General features: G+C 35.8%; 1 protein-coding gene across 1 annotated transcript; it reads right to left on the minus strand.

The window, feature by feature from the left end:
• Positions 1 to 1,574: 1,574 nt before the first annotated feature.
• LOC149264111 (aquaporin PIP2-5-like) lies at positions 1,575 to 1,942 on the minus strand. The gene is made up of 2 exons (XM_089388971.1): positions 1,819 to 1,942; positions 1,575 to 1,727 (listed from the first exon to the last, which is right to left on the minus strand). Exons 1-2 carry the CDS (start codon positions 1,921 to 1,923, stop codon positions 1,617 to 1,619), a joined length of 216 nt encoding a protein of 71 aa, XP_089245097.1. The 5' UTR covers positions 1,924 to 1,942; the 3' UTR covers positions 1,575 to 1,616.
• Between the last annotated feature and the right edge of the window lie 19,592 nt (positions 1,943 to 21,534).

The raw sequence follows: 21,534 nt of genomic DNA on the forward strand, positions 1-21,534 counted from the left end.
TAGCTATTTAGTAAAAGTCTGAATTACCTAACTAAAGTCAGAAATGTCTGGATCGTTCAATTTCAAAATTAAATACATGCTACGTCCTTCGTATCTTGTAATTATATCATCACAGGTACAAATAATGTATTTTTGTTTGGTATCTTTGAATGGTGAGTAATATTCTTTTTAAGAAATCTTTTTCCTCTACCCAGTTGTACTGTTTAGAGTGGTTTCTCTTTTTTTCCATCTACTTTGCTTTCCATTCTCCACCTTTGCAGTCCTCATTCCCAGGATAGGAGGTCAACGATAGCCAAGAGTTGAGACACTCGATTCAGGTGTTTTGATGCCCGTACTCAATCGAGTTGATGCCAAGTCTCGCTTTACGTACGCCTCCCCAGTAACACCCAGGATGGATCAGTCCACCGTCAACTTGAAACCCCAGTACTTGCACAGAGCGTTTTTATTGTGTTATTGTGGCAGATCCGGGCAGGGACTACCGCCACGGCAGTGGCTCCCTTGTTAGTTATGCAAATACAATCGTAGGTATTGTTGTTAGCAATCGGAGTATGTTTAGATTTGTAGTAAATGGATTTTATTATATGTAAGAAAGGTCAAGATTGAAGTTCATCACAATTTTTAGTAAATGTTCAGTTTTTAGATGTTATTTGGTTTTAACTTAGAATTTTGTGACATACTCATTATTGAAATTGTTATTTTTCTTTTATGAAAATAATAAATAAATTTACATATGAGAAAAATGTGAGATATATTGAAATTGTTATTTTTAATAAAAAAATATAAATAAATTTATATATATGAAAAATCTCGAATATTTACCTTATAAAGAAAATATATCAAATTCATTATTTTAATGATTTTTAATGAAATTTTGGAAATGGAAAAAATTTTATTACTTGAATTTCTTTTATATGATTTAAATTCTATTTCTTACCAAATTGTTATATTTTAAATCCATCTTAATATTTTTCTAAAAATTCAGCCCTCTCTAGGAAACAAGGAGCCACTGCCGTGGCGGTAGTCCCTGCCCGGGTCTGCAGGGAACTTAAAAGACGTGCCAACCTTGCAGAAATTATATTTAACTTTGCCTTTGGATGAATGCCTATATAATCCGGTTAAAAGAAAAGAGATTCAAATACTAGTATTTGCTTCCAATTACTAACTCTACTAACATCACGGAGGATAAGAGGGATTGCCTTCCATCATAATACATCTCATCTGGCAAAATAATAATTGATAGAGGTAACCTTCACTTTCGAATTTTTGGACAAAGAAAATACGATAGCCATGAAAATGCCAAATAATAACAAGAATAGCACTGTTTATAAGACATAATCCTGACATTTCTGGGCGAAGAAAATACGATAGCTATGAAAATGCCAAATAATGACAAGAATAACACTGTTTATAAGACACGATTGGAATCAACTTGCCAAATAAGAACAACAATACTTTTTGCCATCGTATCAAATTTATTTTAGCATCTATTGATGCCTATTCTAAGATTAACATCCGGCGTACGTGAAATATTGGCCCCTCAAAACATACAACATCTAAAAGCAAACACAATTTTTACAACACAAATGCATCCGCATGAACAAAGTCCAGTTTCTGTATTAAACATTGTGGGGTTCCTTGCTGTGCCATTTCAGGGATGCTCGGATAACGTATTTGTGAAATGCAGCAGCTACCGTAGCTCCAATAAGAGGACCAACCCAGAAGATCCACTGCAATGTAAGAATCAAAATTTAATTCCATAAAATCTGCAATACTGATAAATAGAAAACAACAGAAAGGAGACTATTATCCTCTTCTTACATGGTCGTCCCAGGATTTCTTATGGCCATAAATCACGGCTGCTCCAGAGCTTCTGGCAGGATTGATGCCCGTTCCAGTGACGGGAATGGTTGCCAAATGTACCATGAATACAGCAAAACCAATTGAAAGCGGAGCCAAAGCCTGCGCCAATCAGTATATTAGCATCTATTAATAGATTAAATAATCAGTGTATTATACATAATAATAAAATTGCTTACTGCATACACGTTCAAGAAATGGACAATGATAACGTACAGGATACATAATTCTACATAGTACTCAGTGAGGCTGTTGGAAGTTATACGACTGGAATAGCTCGACATGCACCTGGTATGGCTCAACTCCATTGTTGGAAGTTATGAAACTGGCACAATTCGACATTTAATATTAAAATTTTGATGAAGTAAAATTATTTATTTTATACCCAAGAAACCGGACGGAAAATACAGTTAATGAATGATGGAAATTCATTGCTCTATATGTAATTTTGATCCACTTCTTTGATTTAGAAACTCTTGAAATCGGAAATTAAAATCTGCACAGAGAAATCGCAGGCTAAATGTATAGTATAAAACAAGGTACGTTTTTCTTAAAAAATAATATAAAATTTTGAAAATTTAGATTTAATATTTTAAGTTTTAAGATTTTGAGTATTTTAGTTTTTAATAGTGTTGGATCTATTTTCGTGGTTTGTATTATTGTAGAAAGCGAACATGAACCTAAAGTTTTGAAAATTTTTTTATTAAAAATAAAAATTATTTTCACAATTTCAATGAAAATTTTAATTTATTTTGTAAATTTTTAAATTATATTTAATAAATCACCCTGTTAAAAACAATTGCCTCATCAAATTCCATTCCTGAAAGCTGCGACCCTAAATTTAAAAACAATTTCCCTGTCACATTCCATCCCTGAAAAATGTGACCTTCAATTTAAAAACAATTTCCCATCACATTCCATCCCTGGGAAATGTGACCCTAAATTTAAAAGCAATTTCCCCATCACATTCCATCCTTGCTGGGAAGTGTGACTCTGAATGTGAGTGCCCTTTACGGTTTTTTTTCCAAATTCATTTGTTTTCAGCCACCTGGCAATGCTGCTCATGAGTCATACCGTGAAGTCCCGGGGAAAACAACCATTATATCGACGAGGACATACGCAGGCTCTAAATGCAGTGAGCCTCGATCGAAACCGCGACCTTCAATGCTGCTCATACCGCGTGAAGTTCCCCGCGAAAATAACATGCGGATAGCGTGAATCGAACACGCGACCTTCAATGCTCCTCGTACGGCGGATAGCGTGAATCGAACACGCGACCTTCAATGCTCCTCGTACGGTGCTATTCATACCGTAATGTTCGCCGCAAAATAAGCATGAGGTTAGGTTACCTCGAACACGCGGCCTTGAGAGTTGCTCTAGCATAAAGAGAGCCCAGAAAAGATCTAGTACAAATAAAAAAGACCGAAGGAAAACTCTTCAATTCGCAAACCGCCAGAGGATTTCATGGCAGAACCAACCTGAGGACAGAAGATGAATTTCCCTGTTAACAACCCACCCATCTGAATCCGCACTTTTGGAAAAACGCATGACAAACTGCAATGGCAAGTTAGAAGTTAAAGCCATCTGAGATTCTTAAACAATATTAAACCGGAAGAAAAACCGAATGCTACAAGCCCTTCTTACCTGTGAAGGAGCCGCACCGGACAAGGGAGAATCGAATACCTGGAAGAACCATGCAAAAGTTAGTGCTTGTGCATCTACTCAGGTTGGGAGAAACAGAGGAATACCCATTTCGAAACTCTGAAAAAACCCTTACCTCTGCGGGAGGGCCATCCTCTTATCGCTGTGACTCTGCTGGAGGAAACAAGGGAGTAGTTGGAGAACGTGGCTGCAAACAAAGACAAATAGATTAGAGGTATTCGTTCAGGCGATGAATCAAACCCGAAGGTAGAGTGTTGACAGTGTATTCTCTTGACACCAATGGAACGTACTTCTATCTCTAATCGGAATTGAACAGACTGGAGCTATAACTCATAGACATCCACTATTTACCTCATAGGGTTGGGTTAGTTCATGATATTATACACAATCCGCTGCAAGCCACAGTTGGACACCTTTATCAATGTGCCTACATGCAAAAACACACCTGGCCTCAAACCTGCATACACACGTGGCCTCAAACCTGCATGCAGAAGCGCAGTTGTCCTCAAAATAAAACCTAGGATATGATCTTCAAAAAATTATATAACGTGTTTAAAGGTCGAACTTAGGTTAAAACGACAAAGTAAATGCATTGATCACTTAAATCTAAAACGAGGTTGCAAAATAAAACTTAGTATACGATCTTCAAAAATTTATATAACAAATTTAAAGCTCGAACTTAGGGTAAAATGGCAAAGTAAATGCTCTGATCACTTCAATCTGCATTGGTATAAGCGAAGCCTGCAATAAGAGGTCCTTTTTTGCCCAGCCAAAAACTTTGGTTAAAATCTTGATAGACTAAAATTGTCATTTTAAAACATTGGTTAAATCATGATAACGCAAAAAAAAACATGGTCAACTAATGGATTAATGGGCGGTCAACGATCTATCGATCGCTATAGTCCAGGCAGGGACTAACAAGAGATTTTAAAAAAAGTGGGCATAATAGATTATAGTAAATAGAGGAGAAGAATTTGGCACAATTTTGTTCATTAGAATTATAGAATTTTAATTTGATTAATAAAAATTATTAAATTAATAGTAAGATTTAATATCTATAAAATATTTTACAGTATATTTTTTGTAGAGTGGAAAAATCAAATATTAACATTTATTTTCAAAATAGTTATGCAATTTGTGTATTTTTAATCAGAAATTAATTAAAAAAATTATTATATAAAATTAATCATGATTTTTTATATATAACAATTTTTTTAAGCTACAAGAACATTCCATTAATAAAAAATAAAGAATTTTGTAATGTTTTTCTAGGAGAGAAACTCCACTATAAGAAAAAATATATAGCAATATATATCCTTTGTCTGAAAAATCCTAGGGCAAGTCATGAGTTTATCTTGACCAGCATAAAGCACTGAAATATGCCTAGTAGGTAAAGTGGCCTTGGAACCTACAAGAAAAAATATATAACCTTTGTCGGAAAATAACCTAGGGCAAGTCATGAGTTTATCTTGAGAAGCATAAAGCACTGAAATATGCCTAGTAGGTAAAGTGGTCTTGGAACTAAATTATTCCTAGCAGCTAGAGTGATCTTGACAAAGCAAGTGATCTCAACTTGCATTGTTGGCGATGATTCTGAACAAAGGAGCATGGGTTGGCGTGATCCGGAGGACCAACAAGAAAATAATAAGGAAACTACAACAACAAAAAGGAGGTCTCTAGCTTTCCTCAGAGTCCACCAAAATAAACTTGTTCCTGACAATAATGGGGGGACTGCAATGAAAATATCTCCATTTCAATAATGGGGGACTGCAATGAAAATATCTCCATTTCTGACTAAATGTTTATAAAACCTCAATTAGTCGTGAGATGACTGCAGATACTAGTCATCCACCACCACATGCCTCGAGCATGGTGTATCCATCCTTGACCATTTAATGTTGCTATCACACCATTATGGGGTTTTGTTTTTTAATTAAAATTTACAGGAGTGTAGACTTTTTTTGGTTTTTAATGGGCATTACAAAGTTTCTTGTTGATGATGGAGGATTGTGTTGTGTTTGATGGAAGATAGTTTAATTTTTTGCAAAGTAGTTTTTATTCTAACTTTTTCTCATGATATTAAATTCAACACAACCTAATTAATTTAAGCTTGATAGTAAATATTAATTAATTAATAGTATTATAATGAAACTTATAATAAAATGAATTAATTTAAGCTTGATAGTAAAATATTAATAATTAATAGTATTATAATGAAACCTACAATAAAATGGGATGTAAATACGTGATTAAAAATCTTATTACATGTATATTAATTATTTTTAAAATTGTTAATAATAATTTAAAATTTAGTTAATTTTCATAATTTTCGTTATTTTAATTTTAGTATTATGAAGTAAATATTTTAACCATTTGAACTATGAATATTTACACTTACCAGCAATTTGATTTATGACTAGGTTAGTATATATCAATAAATTTTAAAAAAGCAACGATGGCCAGTACAAAGTAAATTCGGGTACCACTTTGCCCTCCAAGATATGTGCGTTATCCATCTGTTAATAGGGAGAAGTCGTCGATATTATCTCGATTTCATGTTTCTCAAACTTGTTGAGGTGGCTAGCGGGCCCCATCCGTCTTAGTTTCTCGTTCTGTTAATAAGTTACGATAATACTTTCAATATTCCGACAACACCTCAGCTCTCCTGATTTCCGATACTTCAACAACTCTGACTCCCAGCAGTCGTGGATAAGACATAACTTAAATGCATTCAATGCTATCTCTGCACCGAAGGATTTCAAAATTCAAATGCCTTCGCACATGGCATTACAAATTGAAATATTGCACGCGGAGTTTCTGCAACAGATTATTGCAACAGATTATTGATTATGGAAGAGATGGTAGTGTGAACCTCTCGCGCACTGCCTTCTGCACCGCCCCCACTACAAGAATATCCAAGGCAAATCCATAATGGATATCGCAGAGAGCTTCCCTAGGGCCAGATCTCTTTTCCATCTGCGGCTGTGGGTGCAATTCCCCAAGTTGGGGGTGATGGATATGAATTGGCATCAAATCTATGGATTCAGGCTATGTAAGCTCCCTTTACAATGCCGCTAAAATCTCCAGCACCATATTATGATCTTGACACTTTTAAAATCAAATTTTATGTTGGGAATAAAAAACTATTTTACTTGATTTCTTTACCGTTTAATTGATGTTACCGTGTAGGCAAGGATAAAATTCAGTAGCATTGAAGGAAGAAAGTGAGGACTAATTCTACAAGAAGCAAAACAAGATGTTGATACGTCTACTGCAGGTTATTAAAAGAGATTTTGGATGTCGAATCCTGTAACGGGTTACTATATCCCGGGATATCTATTTTCAAGATCGATTTAATTTCAACTATAAAGTTTTAATGATGTGCAAGTCCAGAAAACTCATGATGTGCAACTCCAGAAAACTCTTTTGGTAGGAAGAGATGTACTTTTGATGCATTTATATCTCATTCGTATTATTAATTCATTTTATTAACTAGCAATGAAGGAAATGTCTTCGAACTTCTGAGTTTGAAGTTGTTGCTTGAGATAAACTGTTTTGTTTGTATGACCATATTACACTTAATCAATAAAATTGACCTTAATTCCCAGCAAAATCAGTCTGGTTGGTTTCTCAATACTTAACTACTATCATCCTAAAAACAAGAGCTAATCCTGAATACTAACAGGGCATTGATGAATTTTCCAGCCCAGTACAAATGTGTAAATTATTCACAACCCATGAAAAATTTACTAAATCACTCTGAAGATCAAGATCAACGCGACACTAAGATGTGATTCGATGATGAAGGTAGAGATTTACATCTTATTCTTCTGTTCATTTTAGGGCTTTCTCGATTCCGTTGTTGGTTTTAGGGATTTCTCGATTAGGTTGTTCAAAACAAAATTTTGATAATAAAAACATCGACCCACATGTGGGGTATAAAAGTAAATTTAATTATAATATGTACAAGTCTTTGGTTATAAATTAGCTGTAACAAATTTTTGAGATTGTTGTTCAAATTTTTGGTTATTTATTTTGGTTATAAATTAGCTGTAACAAATTTTTGAGATTGTTGTTCAAATTTTTGGTTATTTATTTTGTTCGAGGGAGAAACTCCTTTAATAGGTTGGATGTTAGTTGATTCCAGCATTTCAAATTAAAAAATTCTGACAAATAAAATGTGCAATAAAATATTTATTTATTTACTATAAAATAACTTAATTGTAATAAAAAATTATTCATTTACTACCAAAATAACTTAACTGTAATGAAAAATTATAGTACATGCTTGAGGTTAAAGGATTCCCAAGTGCAAAAAACCTCATTTTTTTGAAAATTGTAAGCCTTTCTACATATTAATAGACAAAGAATATATTGTCAAATGTATTATTTTGAAATTGTCATTTGAAATTGTCATTTGAAATTAATTTTTTTTAGAAGGATCATATTACATTTTAAGCTATTTGTTTAGTCTCACAATATGCTTATTCATAAAAATATATTAGACATTTTTTTTCAATAAATAAGATAAATGGAAAAATAGTTCAACTATTAAAAGAGGGTAAAATATTTATGGATTTTTAATTGTAATATGCTAAGTCATTCTATAGTACTCAATTTATTTTTGTGAGTTTGACTTCAGTAAGAAGGCATAAATTCAAGGAAACATCAAAAAAATGTTAATACATTGTTTTATGGCAAGGTTCTATGTGGTGATGGAATGCAAAGCTCTTGCCTTGTAATTACAAACTTTTCACCTTGATTGATATTTAAAATAGTGAAGTATTTAAATCATTTCTTTCATGTTGTTTAAAAAAATTGTGAACTATAATTGCTTTAAATGGTGGGTTTAAAATTTGTTAAAACATTTATAGTAATTCAAATTAGTAAAAAACCTTAGATACCAACACACATTTTTGTTGAAAACATAGGGTTAGAAGTAAAAAATTAAGAAAGAAAAAAAAACATATGGATTTTAAATAGTTTAATAAATGTCTTACAAAATAAAGAAGACTTATCAATTAAGTGTTTAAGATTTTTTTTTGGTTTTTACCTACTATTCTATATATCTCTATCTATGGGGCCTAATCATGGAGACAGATTTCATAGATTATATTATACTAATGACCCATATGATAGGAGGTAGAGTTTGTCTACTTTTGATTGTCGTTTTGGTTTCTCATTGAGGGTCTCTTAGGTACGGAAATTCTTTCCCTTATTAGAGGATGGTGCCTTAAAGGAATTGATGAAGCGTCTATCTATATAAATAGTGGTGTGGCGACTATGGAGATTCTATTTGTGTACACAAAGATTTCACTTGCTTCATGTGCAATTGCACTCCAAACATTTGACTCTTTGTTAGAAAATTTCGTCATTATAGTTCTCCAAGTTGGCTAAAATTACTTCAAGTTTATGTTTTGTTGAAGTAGTAACTCAACAATTGACCTACTAATTGTAATGTAGAGCATTTGAATACACTTATTTTTTGGAACTTGGAAAATAATGAGAAAATAGGTAATTAGATGCCATAATTAGTTATCCGAACTTGAGGTCACTTGATGTCTGAGTTGATAACTAGAGAGTACTCAAAGATTAGTCCAAACTTACAATGAAAGACTCATTCTTTGAAATACCCCATGTAAAATTTTTGTTAGAGAAGATCATGAATAAAAAACTACTTCCAACAGTGAAAAAGACACAAAACATATACTGCAATGAAATGTCCATTATGGAGCCTCTTACTTATGTCTTGGCTCTATTTCCTTCCATCTCCGTGCATCGTTTCGAACTAAACAAAGGGTTTTAGAAATAGTCTCTCAGACAAATTACAGGTGGTATACTGCAACATTAAGATTTTGAATTTAAATTTAAAACTGAAAAAAACTGCCCCATCACATTTAATATTTAAACTACCTTGTCAACTCACCATATCACTTACTCAACCATTTGGAAACTGTAATGCTGATCGTAACGAAGATTACTTCAGAATAAGGGGTTGAAAGAAAATGGATGACCAAAATATGGGAGGAAGAGGATGCTGGAAAAGTTCCAAGATTATGAATATCATCCATGCATACATCTGGATAGCATAATTTTAAGTACTCTTCATCATGGTGGATAATTCTCATCATTTTGCCACTGCTCATCATTAAATAATGGATACATTGAAAAGATAGATTTTGGAATCAATTTAAGAAAAGATATGACCTTAATAACTTTATCCAATAGGAACTGTAACCCATAGTAACTATAGCCAATGCGAACTATTACCACAGTTACTCTAGATGACAAGAATTTTTATCAATGAATGAATCAGAGGATTATAGGTCGTTGGTCATAATAATTCTCTTATCAATAAATTTCCTATAACTATGACTAATACACATTGATTATAGTTATTGTGAGTTAAGGTTCCTAACTAACAAAAGAATTATTCCCTAGAACTATGAGTGAAAAAAATGGTCCTAGTTTAATTTCATAGTCAAAGATCCCACATCATAATTCTTATGGTCATGATTCTTGTAAAATAAATTAAAAGTTACTAATTGACAAGGGAACTATGAACAACAAAAGAATGATTCCTAAGACCATCATAGTTCATGAGGGTCAAATTTCTTGAGGTCATCACTCAAATTTCAGCTCACTATATTGCAGTTTCCACATTCCACATTAATATGGTTTTCAAATTCCACAAAGCTAGGATTTTCATAGTGCATAAAGTCAAGGTTTTCAAATTGCATAATGATATTTCCTAATAACGCATGTACACTTTTGAGCCATGCTAAGCAGGTAGCCTAGTTTGGGCCTTACAGAGCCTAGAAAACTACGACCACATGTGCATTCCTAAGGATAGACACACATTCTTGTGTGCATGTGTTCCTAATAATAGCCCCATTTGCACTTCTGGGGTCATCATTCTTGTGCAAGTTCGCTTAGTTGATTCTCACTAGTTTTTTTTTATTATGCTAGGTGTTTTCTCATTAGTCTACATACTTTATTTAATTTTCCACATATAAAGTCAATTCCATAGCCACTTTCCACATGCTTATTTACAATATGCGAGTAGAGTGCTAAGTTATTTCATCTTCACTATTCCCTAATTACAAAAGCCTCCATCATGTTCTGGTTGATTTCTTACACTTGTTTGAGAAACTTTCACATATTTAACTTTATGTATCCATGTATTACTCTTTTATGTTTAGATCATCATTCTAGATTGATCATGGTTATGAGCACTACAATAGGTTGTCATCATTCATTTCTTCAAACCTCCATTTTTGTATAATTATTTTTCTATCTTCTCATAGGTTTTGTATTCTTTGAGGGGTAAGTTTCCTCCAATTTTGACTTCATTCGTATGTAATTTATGGAATTGTGATACTATTTCTCATATATAATTCTCTTGATTCATATTCAATTATTATATTCTTCGTTATCTATCTCAATGGTTTCATAGTGGAAGAATTACATTAATGAGCTTGTAGGGTCTTTTTTATCAATGGGTCCCAATTTGGAAAATTTGGGTATGAAATATTCCAGAGCCATTTTTAGGCCTTAAATAAATATTTTTCGGTAAAAAACATTATCGCTTGTGCGAGACCTTCCAGTACTCAAAGTTTGTTTGCAAAATTTATGCCTCTCCAAAGTTGATCTACCATACTAACTACCATGGTACAAGTTGATGTCACGTTAATCCCTATTAGACATGCATATTGGGCTAGACATGTATAGATTTTCAAAAAGACTCTATAAGGTCTGAAATTGTAACTCTAATTGAGGGTTGAGGGACTCAAACATTTCATATAGTTAGATATTAGGTTATGTTAAATACTAGGCCACTAGGAGGAGTATGGGTTCCATTTCATGCTATTATATTTTCTTCCATATTTGAGCAAAGAAATTAAGAGTGGGATGTGAGGGAGAGAGAAAAGGGGATTAAGATTTTGTAGCAACTTTACAAGACATAAGTCTTAGGAAACTCTATCGAGAGTACATCTTTCTTTGTATCTAGACATTTTCCATACTAGAAAATACAGATCAAAGAAACCTCACCTTCTAGCTAGGTTTCTCCCATAAGGGTATCCCAAGGAAAAAATTGTGCCTATTTTGGTTAGTGTTTGTATGTATTTTCGGTTTATATTGCTTACATTTCAACTAATTTATATTTAAGCATACAAAGAATAAATAAATAATGTGAGATCTAAAAATAATTAACATTCACATTAAAAATTTCAATATTTGATCAAATCTATTATGATGAATTGTTCGAATGGAATAACCACGAAAATTTATTGATCATCTCCACATCTTGCCTAAACAACTGGTGTCTTCTTTACTACCACATGTTACGATGACCAGTGTATTATATTATGTGATTGTATGTTACTTTATCTTTGATGTTCTTTTCTTAATGTCCATGGTTAGGATTTTATTTCCATTATTCCCATCCTCAAAGTGAGCCATCCTCAAAGCAAGACAATCCAATAACCATTAATTAGGAGTTAGGCTTCACAATTATCTTGAATTCATTTTTTATTTGAACCCATCATCCATATCAACTGGAATTGCATTTTGAAACTACTCCATGATCACTAGGTTGTTACTTTTATTAATAATATAAAAATATTCTATTATGAGGACAAACATAAAAGAAAATGAGTACATAAAATAATTAGTAAAATTTATTTTCCCACACATTACAACTATTTATTGGCCGTATCTATATTCCCTCGCCCTTGTAGTAGTAAATAAGGTTCCAAATTCCTTTATCCTCCCTTAATTAACCATATAAGCCTCCTTATATCTAAAATATAATAATAAACCTTTAGATTCACGTAAAGTTATATAATTTCAATTTACTTTTGTTTTTTGAATGGTTATAAACATTTATCAATAACCAAAGTATCCTTATCATAACTTGGTCCACAATAATAAAATATTATTTATATAAAAATATAAATCACATTAAAGATAAATGTAAAAGTTATTCCCAAAAATTTCATATGAAAATATTAACTTCTTATCTATTGATTTGTTACGTGCGTTACTTTTTTGAACTTGTTATAGAATATTTGAATTTATTTTAATCATTGTTCAAAATTGTGGAATATGCAATTATCTAACTTTAAAATGTTGTTTTTAAACCATTGCACTAAATTATATCTTTAACGAATATCATATAAAGACATTACAATTTAAATAAAAATAGAAATAAAATAAATCTCATACAAAAATATATTAGTTATAAGTAAAAAAAAATCGCTTTTAATTTTGTTTCAATATATTATTTAATCACTAGATATGTAGTAGATAGATGTTAGATGTTAGACATCAATATTTTAAAAAATTTGACCATTAAGTTTGTTTTTATTAAGAAAATTACGAACATTTATTTAGATAAACCATCCTAAATCCATCTTAATCCCGATCTATCAAGCGTCGAGAGGGATCAAATATCTCGAGGTGCAAACCTCTTTTTTGAGTGCAAAACATGAGGAAAGGTTATCACCTCAAGATATTTGATCCCTCTTGGCACTTTATAGATCCAAGGTTAAGATTGATCTAGGCTAGTTATATAATATCTATATTTGTATCTATGTGTCTCTTTCTTATTCCCTCTCTCTATCTCACCCCCAAAATATACACACTCTCTCTCCATATCTTTCTATCTCTCTCTCACTCCCTCGTCATTTCCCTCTCTCTCTTCCCCTTGTCTCCCCTCCCTCCCTCTCTTCCCTCCCACTCTCCTCTCTCCCTCACTCTCTCTCCATCTCTCCCTTGTCACCCTTTCTCTCTCTCCACCTTTCTCCCTCTATGCCTTTCTTCATTCCTCCCTCTCTCCCCCTCCAACTCCCTCTCTCTCCTCCTCTCCCTCTCCTTCTCTAAATTGAGTCCTATTTCTCTCTCTTTCTCTCCCATGTCCCTCTGTCTTCCCACCCCATCACGCTCTCACTCTCTCTTCCCTATAAATTTGTCACTATCTCCCTCCCTCTCTCCTTCAATCTCTCTCCCACCCATCTATGTGTCTCCCTATCTCTCTCTTCTCCTTCTCTCACTATCTCTCTTCTCTCCTCTTTTCTCTCTTTGCTCCTCTCCTCTATCCCTCACTCTCTCTCCACCTCTATCTCTCTATGTCTCTGCTCTTTCCTCTCACTCTCTCCCCCTCCAACTCCATATATATGTCTCTCCCTCTCTCCTTCTCTCTCTACCGTCGTCTCTCTCTTGCTTCCTCTCTCTCTCTCTCTCTCTCTCTCTCTCTCTCTCTCTCTCTCTCTCCCTCTCCCTTCCCCTCTTTTCCTCTCTCTCGCCTCCCTCTCTCTCCCTTCCCCCTTTCCCTCCCTCTCGCCTCCCTCCCCCCCCCCGCCCCCCCCATCACTCTCTCTTTCTCTTTCTCTCTCTCTCTCTCCACCCTCCAACTTTGTCACCCTCCAACTATTATCTCAATAACTTCGGTTGATATGTACTATTCCCTAGAACTATCACCAACAAGAGAAGGTCATAGTTCGTTTGTTTGTAAACATTACTTCATCATATTTATTATGGTGATAGTTCTTGGAGTTCTTGATTGACCACACAATGAAGATTAAATTAATAAATACTCTAACAATTTAAGCTATAATGCTTTTAGATAAGGAATAACTAGAACATGAAATTAAACATCTAAAAAATATTCTATTAAATAATGGATACACTGAAAAAATATTCTTTGGAATGAATTTAACAAGAACTATGATTTTAAGAACTCTAGCCAATAGGATCTGTAACCCATAGTAACTGATGAGCCCCAGAAATGGGTAATTATATGGGCACATTTATCCTCCTAACTTAGCTTAATCCACCATTCTCATTAGTTTATTGCATGCTTTTGATTATATTTATGCTAATAGAGTGATTTGGGTTGGTCATTATGCCTTGAAGTCTAATGTGTTCTTAACGCAGATTTTTGGTCAATTTTAGAGACAAAGTCAAAGGTTTAATGAGCATTTAGCAGAAAATATTCAAAGAAGACAAGCGAGAGTATTTGTAGGAGGGTGTCCCCCTCATTTACGCCTCCCTCCTTCAAATCCTCCTTTAGAAATCTCGAAGCACAAGCAGCCACATCAATGCATCAAAGAGGCAGCCAAGCAAGTGAAGAATAACTACTATCTATCTAAGTCTTTGGAGCCAAGCCTCCTTGATTTTAGGGGTGCTGTTGGGAACTCTAGTTGTATAAGTAAAGATGCCTAGGGCCTCATTAGGTTGTTGGATGTTAGTCAAATTTTTTCACTTTTGTTGCAGCATTTTCTCAGCTCATTTCGAGCTTACTTTTGTTGACAGTTTCATGTAATCTGACTATTATTTTGATAATGAAGATAAAGTAGTTTTTGAGCCAGCACTGAGTTACCTCAAAGGGCCAATGCTCCTGAGTTAGGGCCCAACCCAAGCTCGCCAACAACTCTTGTTTTGTATTTATATGTTTTGTTGTAGTTTATGAATTAGTTGCAGTCAGATAGATTTCTTTCATGGTTAGAATAGGTTGCTTTTGGTGATTTACATAGCTGTTTCCATCTCAGTTTACTGAAGTAGGTTAAATAGTGTTAGGAGAAGGATACAAAATTGCCATCAACTGAGCCTTGACCTCATTTCCTCCCTTTGGGACCATGAGCTGAGGTCAAGACCCTCTTGCTGCCACAAAAACACAGTTTTTCCTTCTCCATGCAATTTCTAGTGTTGTAGTTTGATTTAGAGGTTAATGCTTTGCTTCAGATCTATTTTTTCATGCTCATTTCTGTTTTTGCAATAAACCTCCATTCATGCTTTCCTTTCCATATAGAATTGTTCATCATTTTATTTTCCTAGATCAAAATTAAGGTCAACATGAGATACAGTTCTGTTTTTCGGTGCAGCTAGTTCTTTGCTTGCTCAGTTTCAGTGTTGATTTGCAGTTCTCTTGCAGCACATATCCGCTCATAATAAGTCAATAAATTATCCATTACCATCTCTCTTTGCTACATGTTCCATGGGTCATTCACAGCCCCTCATAAATCTGCCTTAGGTTTTTGCACTTTTCTCATAAACTTTCCTCCCTTTCCTTGAACAAATCCAACCACCTCTCTCTTTCCAAATCCTCCCTGGTGAACCTTAGACACCTTAACACATCCTTCAAGCCCTCAGCAACCCTTTCCAACCATTTTCCCTCCTTCCGAAACTCTAAAATAGCTCTCAGCATCCTCCTGTAGATCCTCCTGTAGATCCCCTATAACCTCCTGTAGAATTTCCTGTAGGTGACGTTTTGAAGTCCGATTGTAGGGATAGCCTCTAGAAGGTTGCCAGAGGCCTCTTAGGACCCCTCCACACCTTCCTACACCTCTGAAAATTCCAAATTCTCCCTCCATCACCACCTAATCACTGCCACATCCAAAAACAAATAAATTACATGCATGACAACCTCACACAAAATACATAAAAACCCAAAAAGATGTCTTTTTCTCATTTCCTTCTAGAAATAGCTTGAATATATGTTTTTTACTTCCTAAGTAGGTAATGGCATTCATTTTATGGTTTTTCATCTCTCTTTCTACAAGAGTAGGGTTAGTTGGTTAATTAGGGTTTGCCAGGGTTACTTCACATTTTAGTCTTCCTTCTCTTTCAACAAGTAGAATAGCCTATATTGAGTAAGTTTTTCTTTCTTTCATCACACATAAATCTTCTTCTAGAAATCATAAAAGTTGGCTTAAGCTCCTAGTGATCTTGTGCCAGATGACCAAGTGACAGCCTGTAGTAAGAACTAGTACTTGTGCATACAGCACCGTCGCTTCCAAGTTTGTTACGAACTACCGGGTTGATAAAAGTAAAGTAGGAAGCCCCAGGAGTTGCATCATTATTGCTACAATATTGGTGCTCACCACTTTTTGGCACTGTTGCTGGGAAAGCGTCAGAGTATTTTATGATTACTAATTTTCTTCTATTTTCTACTGCAACATTCTGCTAAGTAGTTCATTTAAGCAAAAGTAGAGTAGTTGTTTATTTCAATTTCTGCATTTCCTTGCTTTCATTTCAATTCTGCAATTTCCATTTCAAAAAAAGTAGATTAGTCCTTTCAATTCTGCAATTTCCATTTCAGCGAAAGTAGATTAGTCCTTTCAATTCTGCAATTTCCATTTCTACAAAGGTATATTAGTCATTTCCTTGCTTTCATTTCAATTCTTCAAATTCCTTTCAGCAAGTTCATTTTAGTAGTTGCAATTTATTTATTCAATCAATTTCAGTTTTTGCAGGGACAAGCAGAAAAAAACAAAAATCACCCAAAAGATATTTCCTTTCATGCCTTGTAGGAACAGAGATAATTCAGGGAAATTCCTACCCAACACCCCACCACATCACAAAGACACCATCCTCTCTTTTCTGGTGGCAGTGATCTAGAAGAACCTTTAGGGGAACAACCAAAGATATTTGAAGAACCTATAGGAGAAGAAGAGGAAGAAATCATCCCTCCTGAGACAATGGCTGAAAACAGAAATGCTAGAGGGAATGGAGAAAGAGTAGAGGGTACCTTTCCCATTCGAGAAACCAATGGGGACACTAAAATGAAAAATATAAGCCCATCATCCCTACCTCACTTCCATGGATTTACTATAGAAGATCATGACACCTTCTTGTTTGAGTTTTTTGTTATTTGTCAAACCTATGACTATGCAAAAGATGAGCAAAAGTTGAAACTATTTGCTTCTACTCTTAAGGATACAGCATTGTGCTGGTTCATGGGGTTACCTGGAAATAGCATCACCACTTGGGCTCAGATGCACCAAGCCTTTAATAACAAATATCAGGACTACTGTAGGTTAAAAGATACCAAGGAAGAAATCTTCTGAATGATCATGCGAAGTGATGAATCTTTGGAAGATTATGAAGAGAGGTTCTAGCTCAGTTATAAAAGAGCCAGCTGCACACTTGACCCCGAATCTCTAAAGTTGGTCCTGCTCAGGGGAAGTCTAGAAGACCTTCTAGACACCCTCTATTTACTGGCTGGGGGAGACATCTACCAACTACCTTATGAAGACATAAAGACTGTTTTTAGAAACCATTCTAGGGCAGCCAGAAAGAGAGGTAGGGGGAGTCAACCCACAGCCAGTACCTTCTCATCTAGTTCATCCCTCAAAGGTGAAATTGGAAACATGCTGGAAGACTTCAAGAGTGAGATGTTGCAGACTCTTGCCATGCAAATGGATACCTTGCATATCAAAAGGAAACAAGAGGAAGCAGAGAGGGCTTTGGCCATTTTTTCCTAGGTGCACCAGAAGGCATGCTAGGAACAAATGTCCATTGAACTCTATAGAGGTTTGTTCAGTCTGTGAAGAAGATCATTCTATAGATAAGTGTCCTTCCTTGCCCGGACTTAAAGTTGTATACCAAGGGACCGAAGGAGCCACTGAACCACTCTATCTCATGAACCAAAGCAGACCGCATGGACCTAGACCATACTAGCAAGGGATGAAAGGGACATCTCAGGCATACTACAACCCCAATCAAGCCACTTCCATACCTTCTTGGGGTCCCCCTACTCATCCTTCCTGGTCCACACCTCCTCCTTGGTCATATCCATCCCAATATCATGCCCAACCAGCCACTCATTCATTTCACTCCTATGCTTAGCCACAACCTTAGTGGAATGCATCTCATCAGGGGTGGAGGCCCTAGTACAACTCTCCTCCCGCTCTTTTTCCTCCACCACCTACTCAACCGCAACCATTTCCTCCTACTCCACCAAGGCAACCCCAAATGCTTGCTAAACCAAACCTGAACCCAAACAACAGACAGGCTCAACAAGTATATAGTGGGGAACCATCATGCCCAACCTATGCCTTAGAGATTCAGGATATTAACCTACGATCTGGGAAGGCTCCCCTAGATAGCTAGCCTCCACCTCAGGAGGTCGAGGAAGATAAAGAGGAAAGTGAACCAAAAGCAATTCCACCCTTTCTTGAGAGACTATCTGGAACAACACAACCCACTCCAGAAGAAACTGAACTTCTGGGAGAATTGAAATAGTTATGTGTAAAGATACCACTTCTCCAAGCCATAAATGATGTGCCCATATACAATAATATGATTAAAGAGAAGTGCTTCGGGAATCCAGGTAAGCGCAAGAGAGATGCCCCAACCATTAATGTCATAGGACAGCTGTCCGACCTGATGTTGGGGCAGGTAATCTGTCCAAAATATCTAGACCATGGAATCCCAGTAGTTAATTTCCACATCAATGGCACCATGATACCACACACCTTGATTGATCTGGGGGCTTCCATTACTATGATGACAAAGGACACCATGCTCAAACTCAACCTTCAGGGCTCCTTGAGGAAGACCACGATAGTACTGCAACTAGCAGACCACTCCATCAAGGAGGCACAGATTGCTCTACAAGAGACCCTAACAAAGCTACAGGAGACCGAAAAACTTGAGAAAAGGGCAGAAGAGTAGACCAAGGGGAAGGATGAAACAATAGAGACACAAGAACCTAACTCCCAGCCTAGTTTGGGCTCTTATTACAACCTTCTTGAAGGGGGAAAAATTATTCCACAGAAATTTGTAGTCCCACTTTTCTTTGATCTGGAAAAAGAAAGGATAAGGAGCCATAGATGGATGCAGATTGCCAAGTCAAAACGGGTGGAAGATATTGGCCACATGGAGAGCAAGCTTAGAGAAATGGGTAAGGATCTAAGCATTGTAAGACATACAGAAGAAATTAGAAGATCTCACTTGGAAGAAGAAAATGAAATGTTAAGAAAATAACTGCAAGAAAGGGAAACACAATTGGCATGCATGGCCAGCTGGTCTATGGAGGCACTACAGTGCAAGACACTAGCAAAAGCATATGGAGTATACCTCAAAGACTAGTCGCTACAGTTTCAGATCAAGACCTTGACACAGAGAGGCACCATGCCTTTTAAGGATTATAGATAGTTCATGGACCTATGTGACCACAGTTTAGCAGAAGAAAAGGCAAAGAAAGCTGAGTTCTATTTGCATAACATGGCCCTAACTGATATGAACCTATGGGACCCCAATGATAGGTTAGGGGAATTGCAACTGATGGCCATGGCATCATGGATGAGTCATGAGGAGAAAAGGGCAACAGAAATCAAGAAGTTTATGGAAAAAGAACAAAATGAACCCCTCATGATTAGAGCAGAGCCATCACACCCTATGGCTCTCATTAGTTCCCACTAGCTACTTTCAAATAATCCTAAATTTCCCTTAAATATGTTAATGATCAAGCTCAAGCCATTGCACATTTTGAGGACATGGAAAGATTGCTTGGAGATGACTGGATTCATGCTTGTATGAGGAGGTGGAATACACTGCCACACGGCTTGTAGATCAGGGAGTATCACTCCCCAACTAGGATGAAAGAAGCATTAAGGAGAGTGCCACTATACAAACACTCTATGCAGAGTTTGAAGGTCAATTGGATTGGCCTCACACTAAGCCCCCTAGTGCTGCTAGGACTGCTAAAGAGCATAAAAGAGGAAGAAGAAAAACAGTAGTGGGAAGAAGTGGACAGAAAGGCAGGATTCCATGATAAAGAAGAGGATCTCACATCAGAAGCATAGGATGTCGGAGAGGCCATCAGGGCCATCAAATATGAACATATGAACTAGTTGCTCAGAGGATGAGCAACACATTCAGTAGGGGGGTGATGATGAGCCCCAGAAATGGGTAACTATATGGGCTCATTTTGCCACCTAACTTAGCTTAATCCACCATTCTCATCATTTTATTTCATGTTTTTTATTATATCTATGCTAATAGAGTGAGTTGAGTTGGTCATTATGCCTTGAAGTCTAATGTGTGCTTAATGCAGATTTTTGATCAATTTTAGAGACAAAGTCAAAGGTTTAATGAGCATTTGGCATCAAATATTCGAAGAAGACAAGGGAGAGGGTTTGTAGGAGGGTGTCCCCCTCATTTATGACTCCCTCCTTTGAATCCTCCTTTAGAAATCTCGGAGCACAAGTAGCCACACCACTGCATCAAAGAGGCAGCCAAGAAAGTGAAGAATAACTATTGTCTATCTCAAATCTTGGGAGCCAAGCCTCCTTGATTTTAGGGGAGCTATTGGGAGCTCTAGTTGTATAAGTAGAGAGGCCTAGGGCCTCATTAGGTTGTTGGATGTTAGTCAAATTTTCGCACTTTTGTTGCAGCTTTTGCTCAACTCATTTTGAGCTTACTTTTGTGGACAATTTCATTTAATGTGACTATTATTTTGATAATGAAGATGAAATCCTTTTTGAGCCAGCACTGAGTTACCTCAGAGGGTAGAAGCTCTTGGGTTAAGGCCCAACCCAAGCTGCCTAGCACCTCTTGTTTTGTATTTATATGTTTTATTTTAGTTTATGAATTAGTTGCAGTTAGATAGATTTCTTTCCTGGTTAGAATATGTTGCTTTTGGTGATTTACATAGCTGTTTCCATCTCAGTTTGCTGAAGTAGGTTAAATAGTGTTAGGAGAAAGATAAAAATAGGCCATCAATAGGGCCTTGACCTCCTTTCCTCCCTTTGGGACCATGAGCTGAGGTCAAGACCCTCTTGCTGCCACAAAAACGCAGTTTTGCCTTCTCCATGCAATTTCTAGTGTTGTAGTTTGATTTAGAGGTTAATGCTTTGCTTTAGATCTATTTTGTCATGCTCGTTTCTGTTTCTGCAATAAATCTCCATTCATGCTTTCCTTTCCATATAGCATTGTTCATCATTTTATTTTCCTAGATCAGAATTTAGGTCAACATGAGATACAGTTCTGTTTTTTGGTGTAGCTAGTTCTTTGCTTGCTTAGTTTCAGTGTTTGATTTGTAGCTCTCTTGTAGTACATCTCCGCTCATAATAAATTATTAAATCAGCCATCACCATCTCTCTTTGCTACATGTTCCACAAGTCATTCACAGGCCCTCATAAATCTGCCCTAATTTTGTACACTTTTCTCATAAACTTTCCTCCATTTCCTTGAACAAATCCAACCACCTCTCTCTTTCCTAATTCT

The sequence above is a fragment of the Pinus tabuliformis genome, chromosome 6 (assembly GCF_031772625.1).
Source record: "Pinus tabuliformis cultivar Carrire ecotype Pingquan chromosome 6, CPIR1, whole genome shotgun sequence".
Taxonomy (NCBI): Eukaryota; Viridiplantae; Streptophyta; class Pinopsida; order Pinales; family Pinaceae; genus Pinus; species Pinus tabuliformis.

Bases quoted from the DNA above. Each gene is read 5' to 3' on its own strand.
- LOC149264111 (XM_089388971.1), bottom strand. From the start codon at position 1,923: ATGGTACATTTGGCAACCATTCCCGTCACTGGAACGGGCATCAATCCT. The intron at 1,728-1,818 runs GTAAGAAGAGGA...CTTACATTGCAG, and splicing joins AGAAATCCTGGGACGACCAT to TGGATCTTCTGGGTTGGTCC.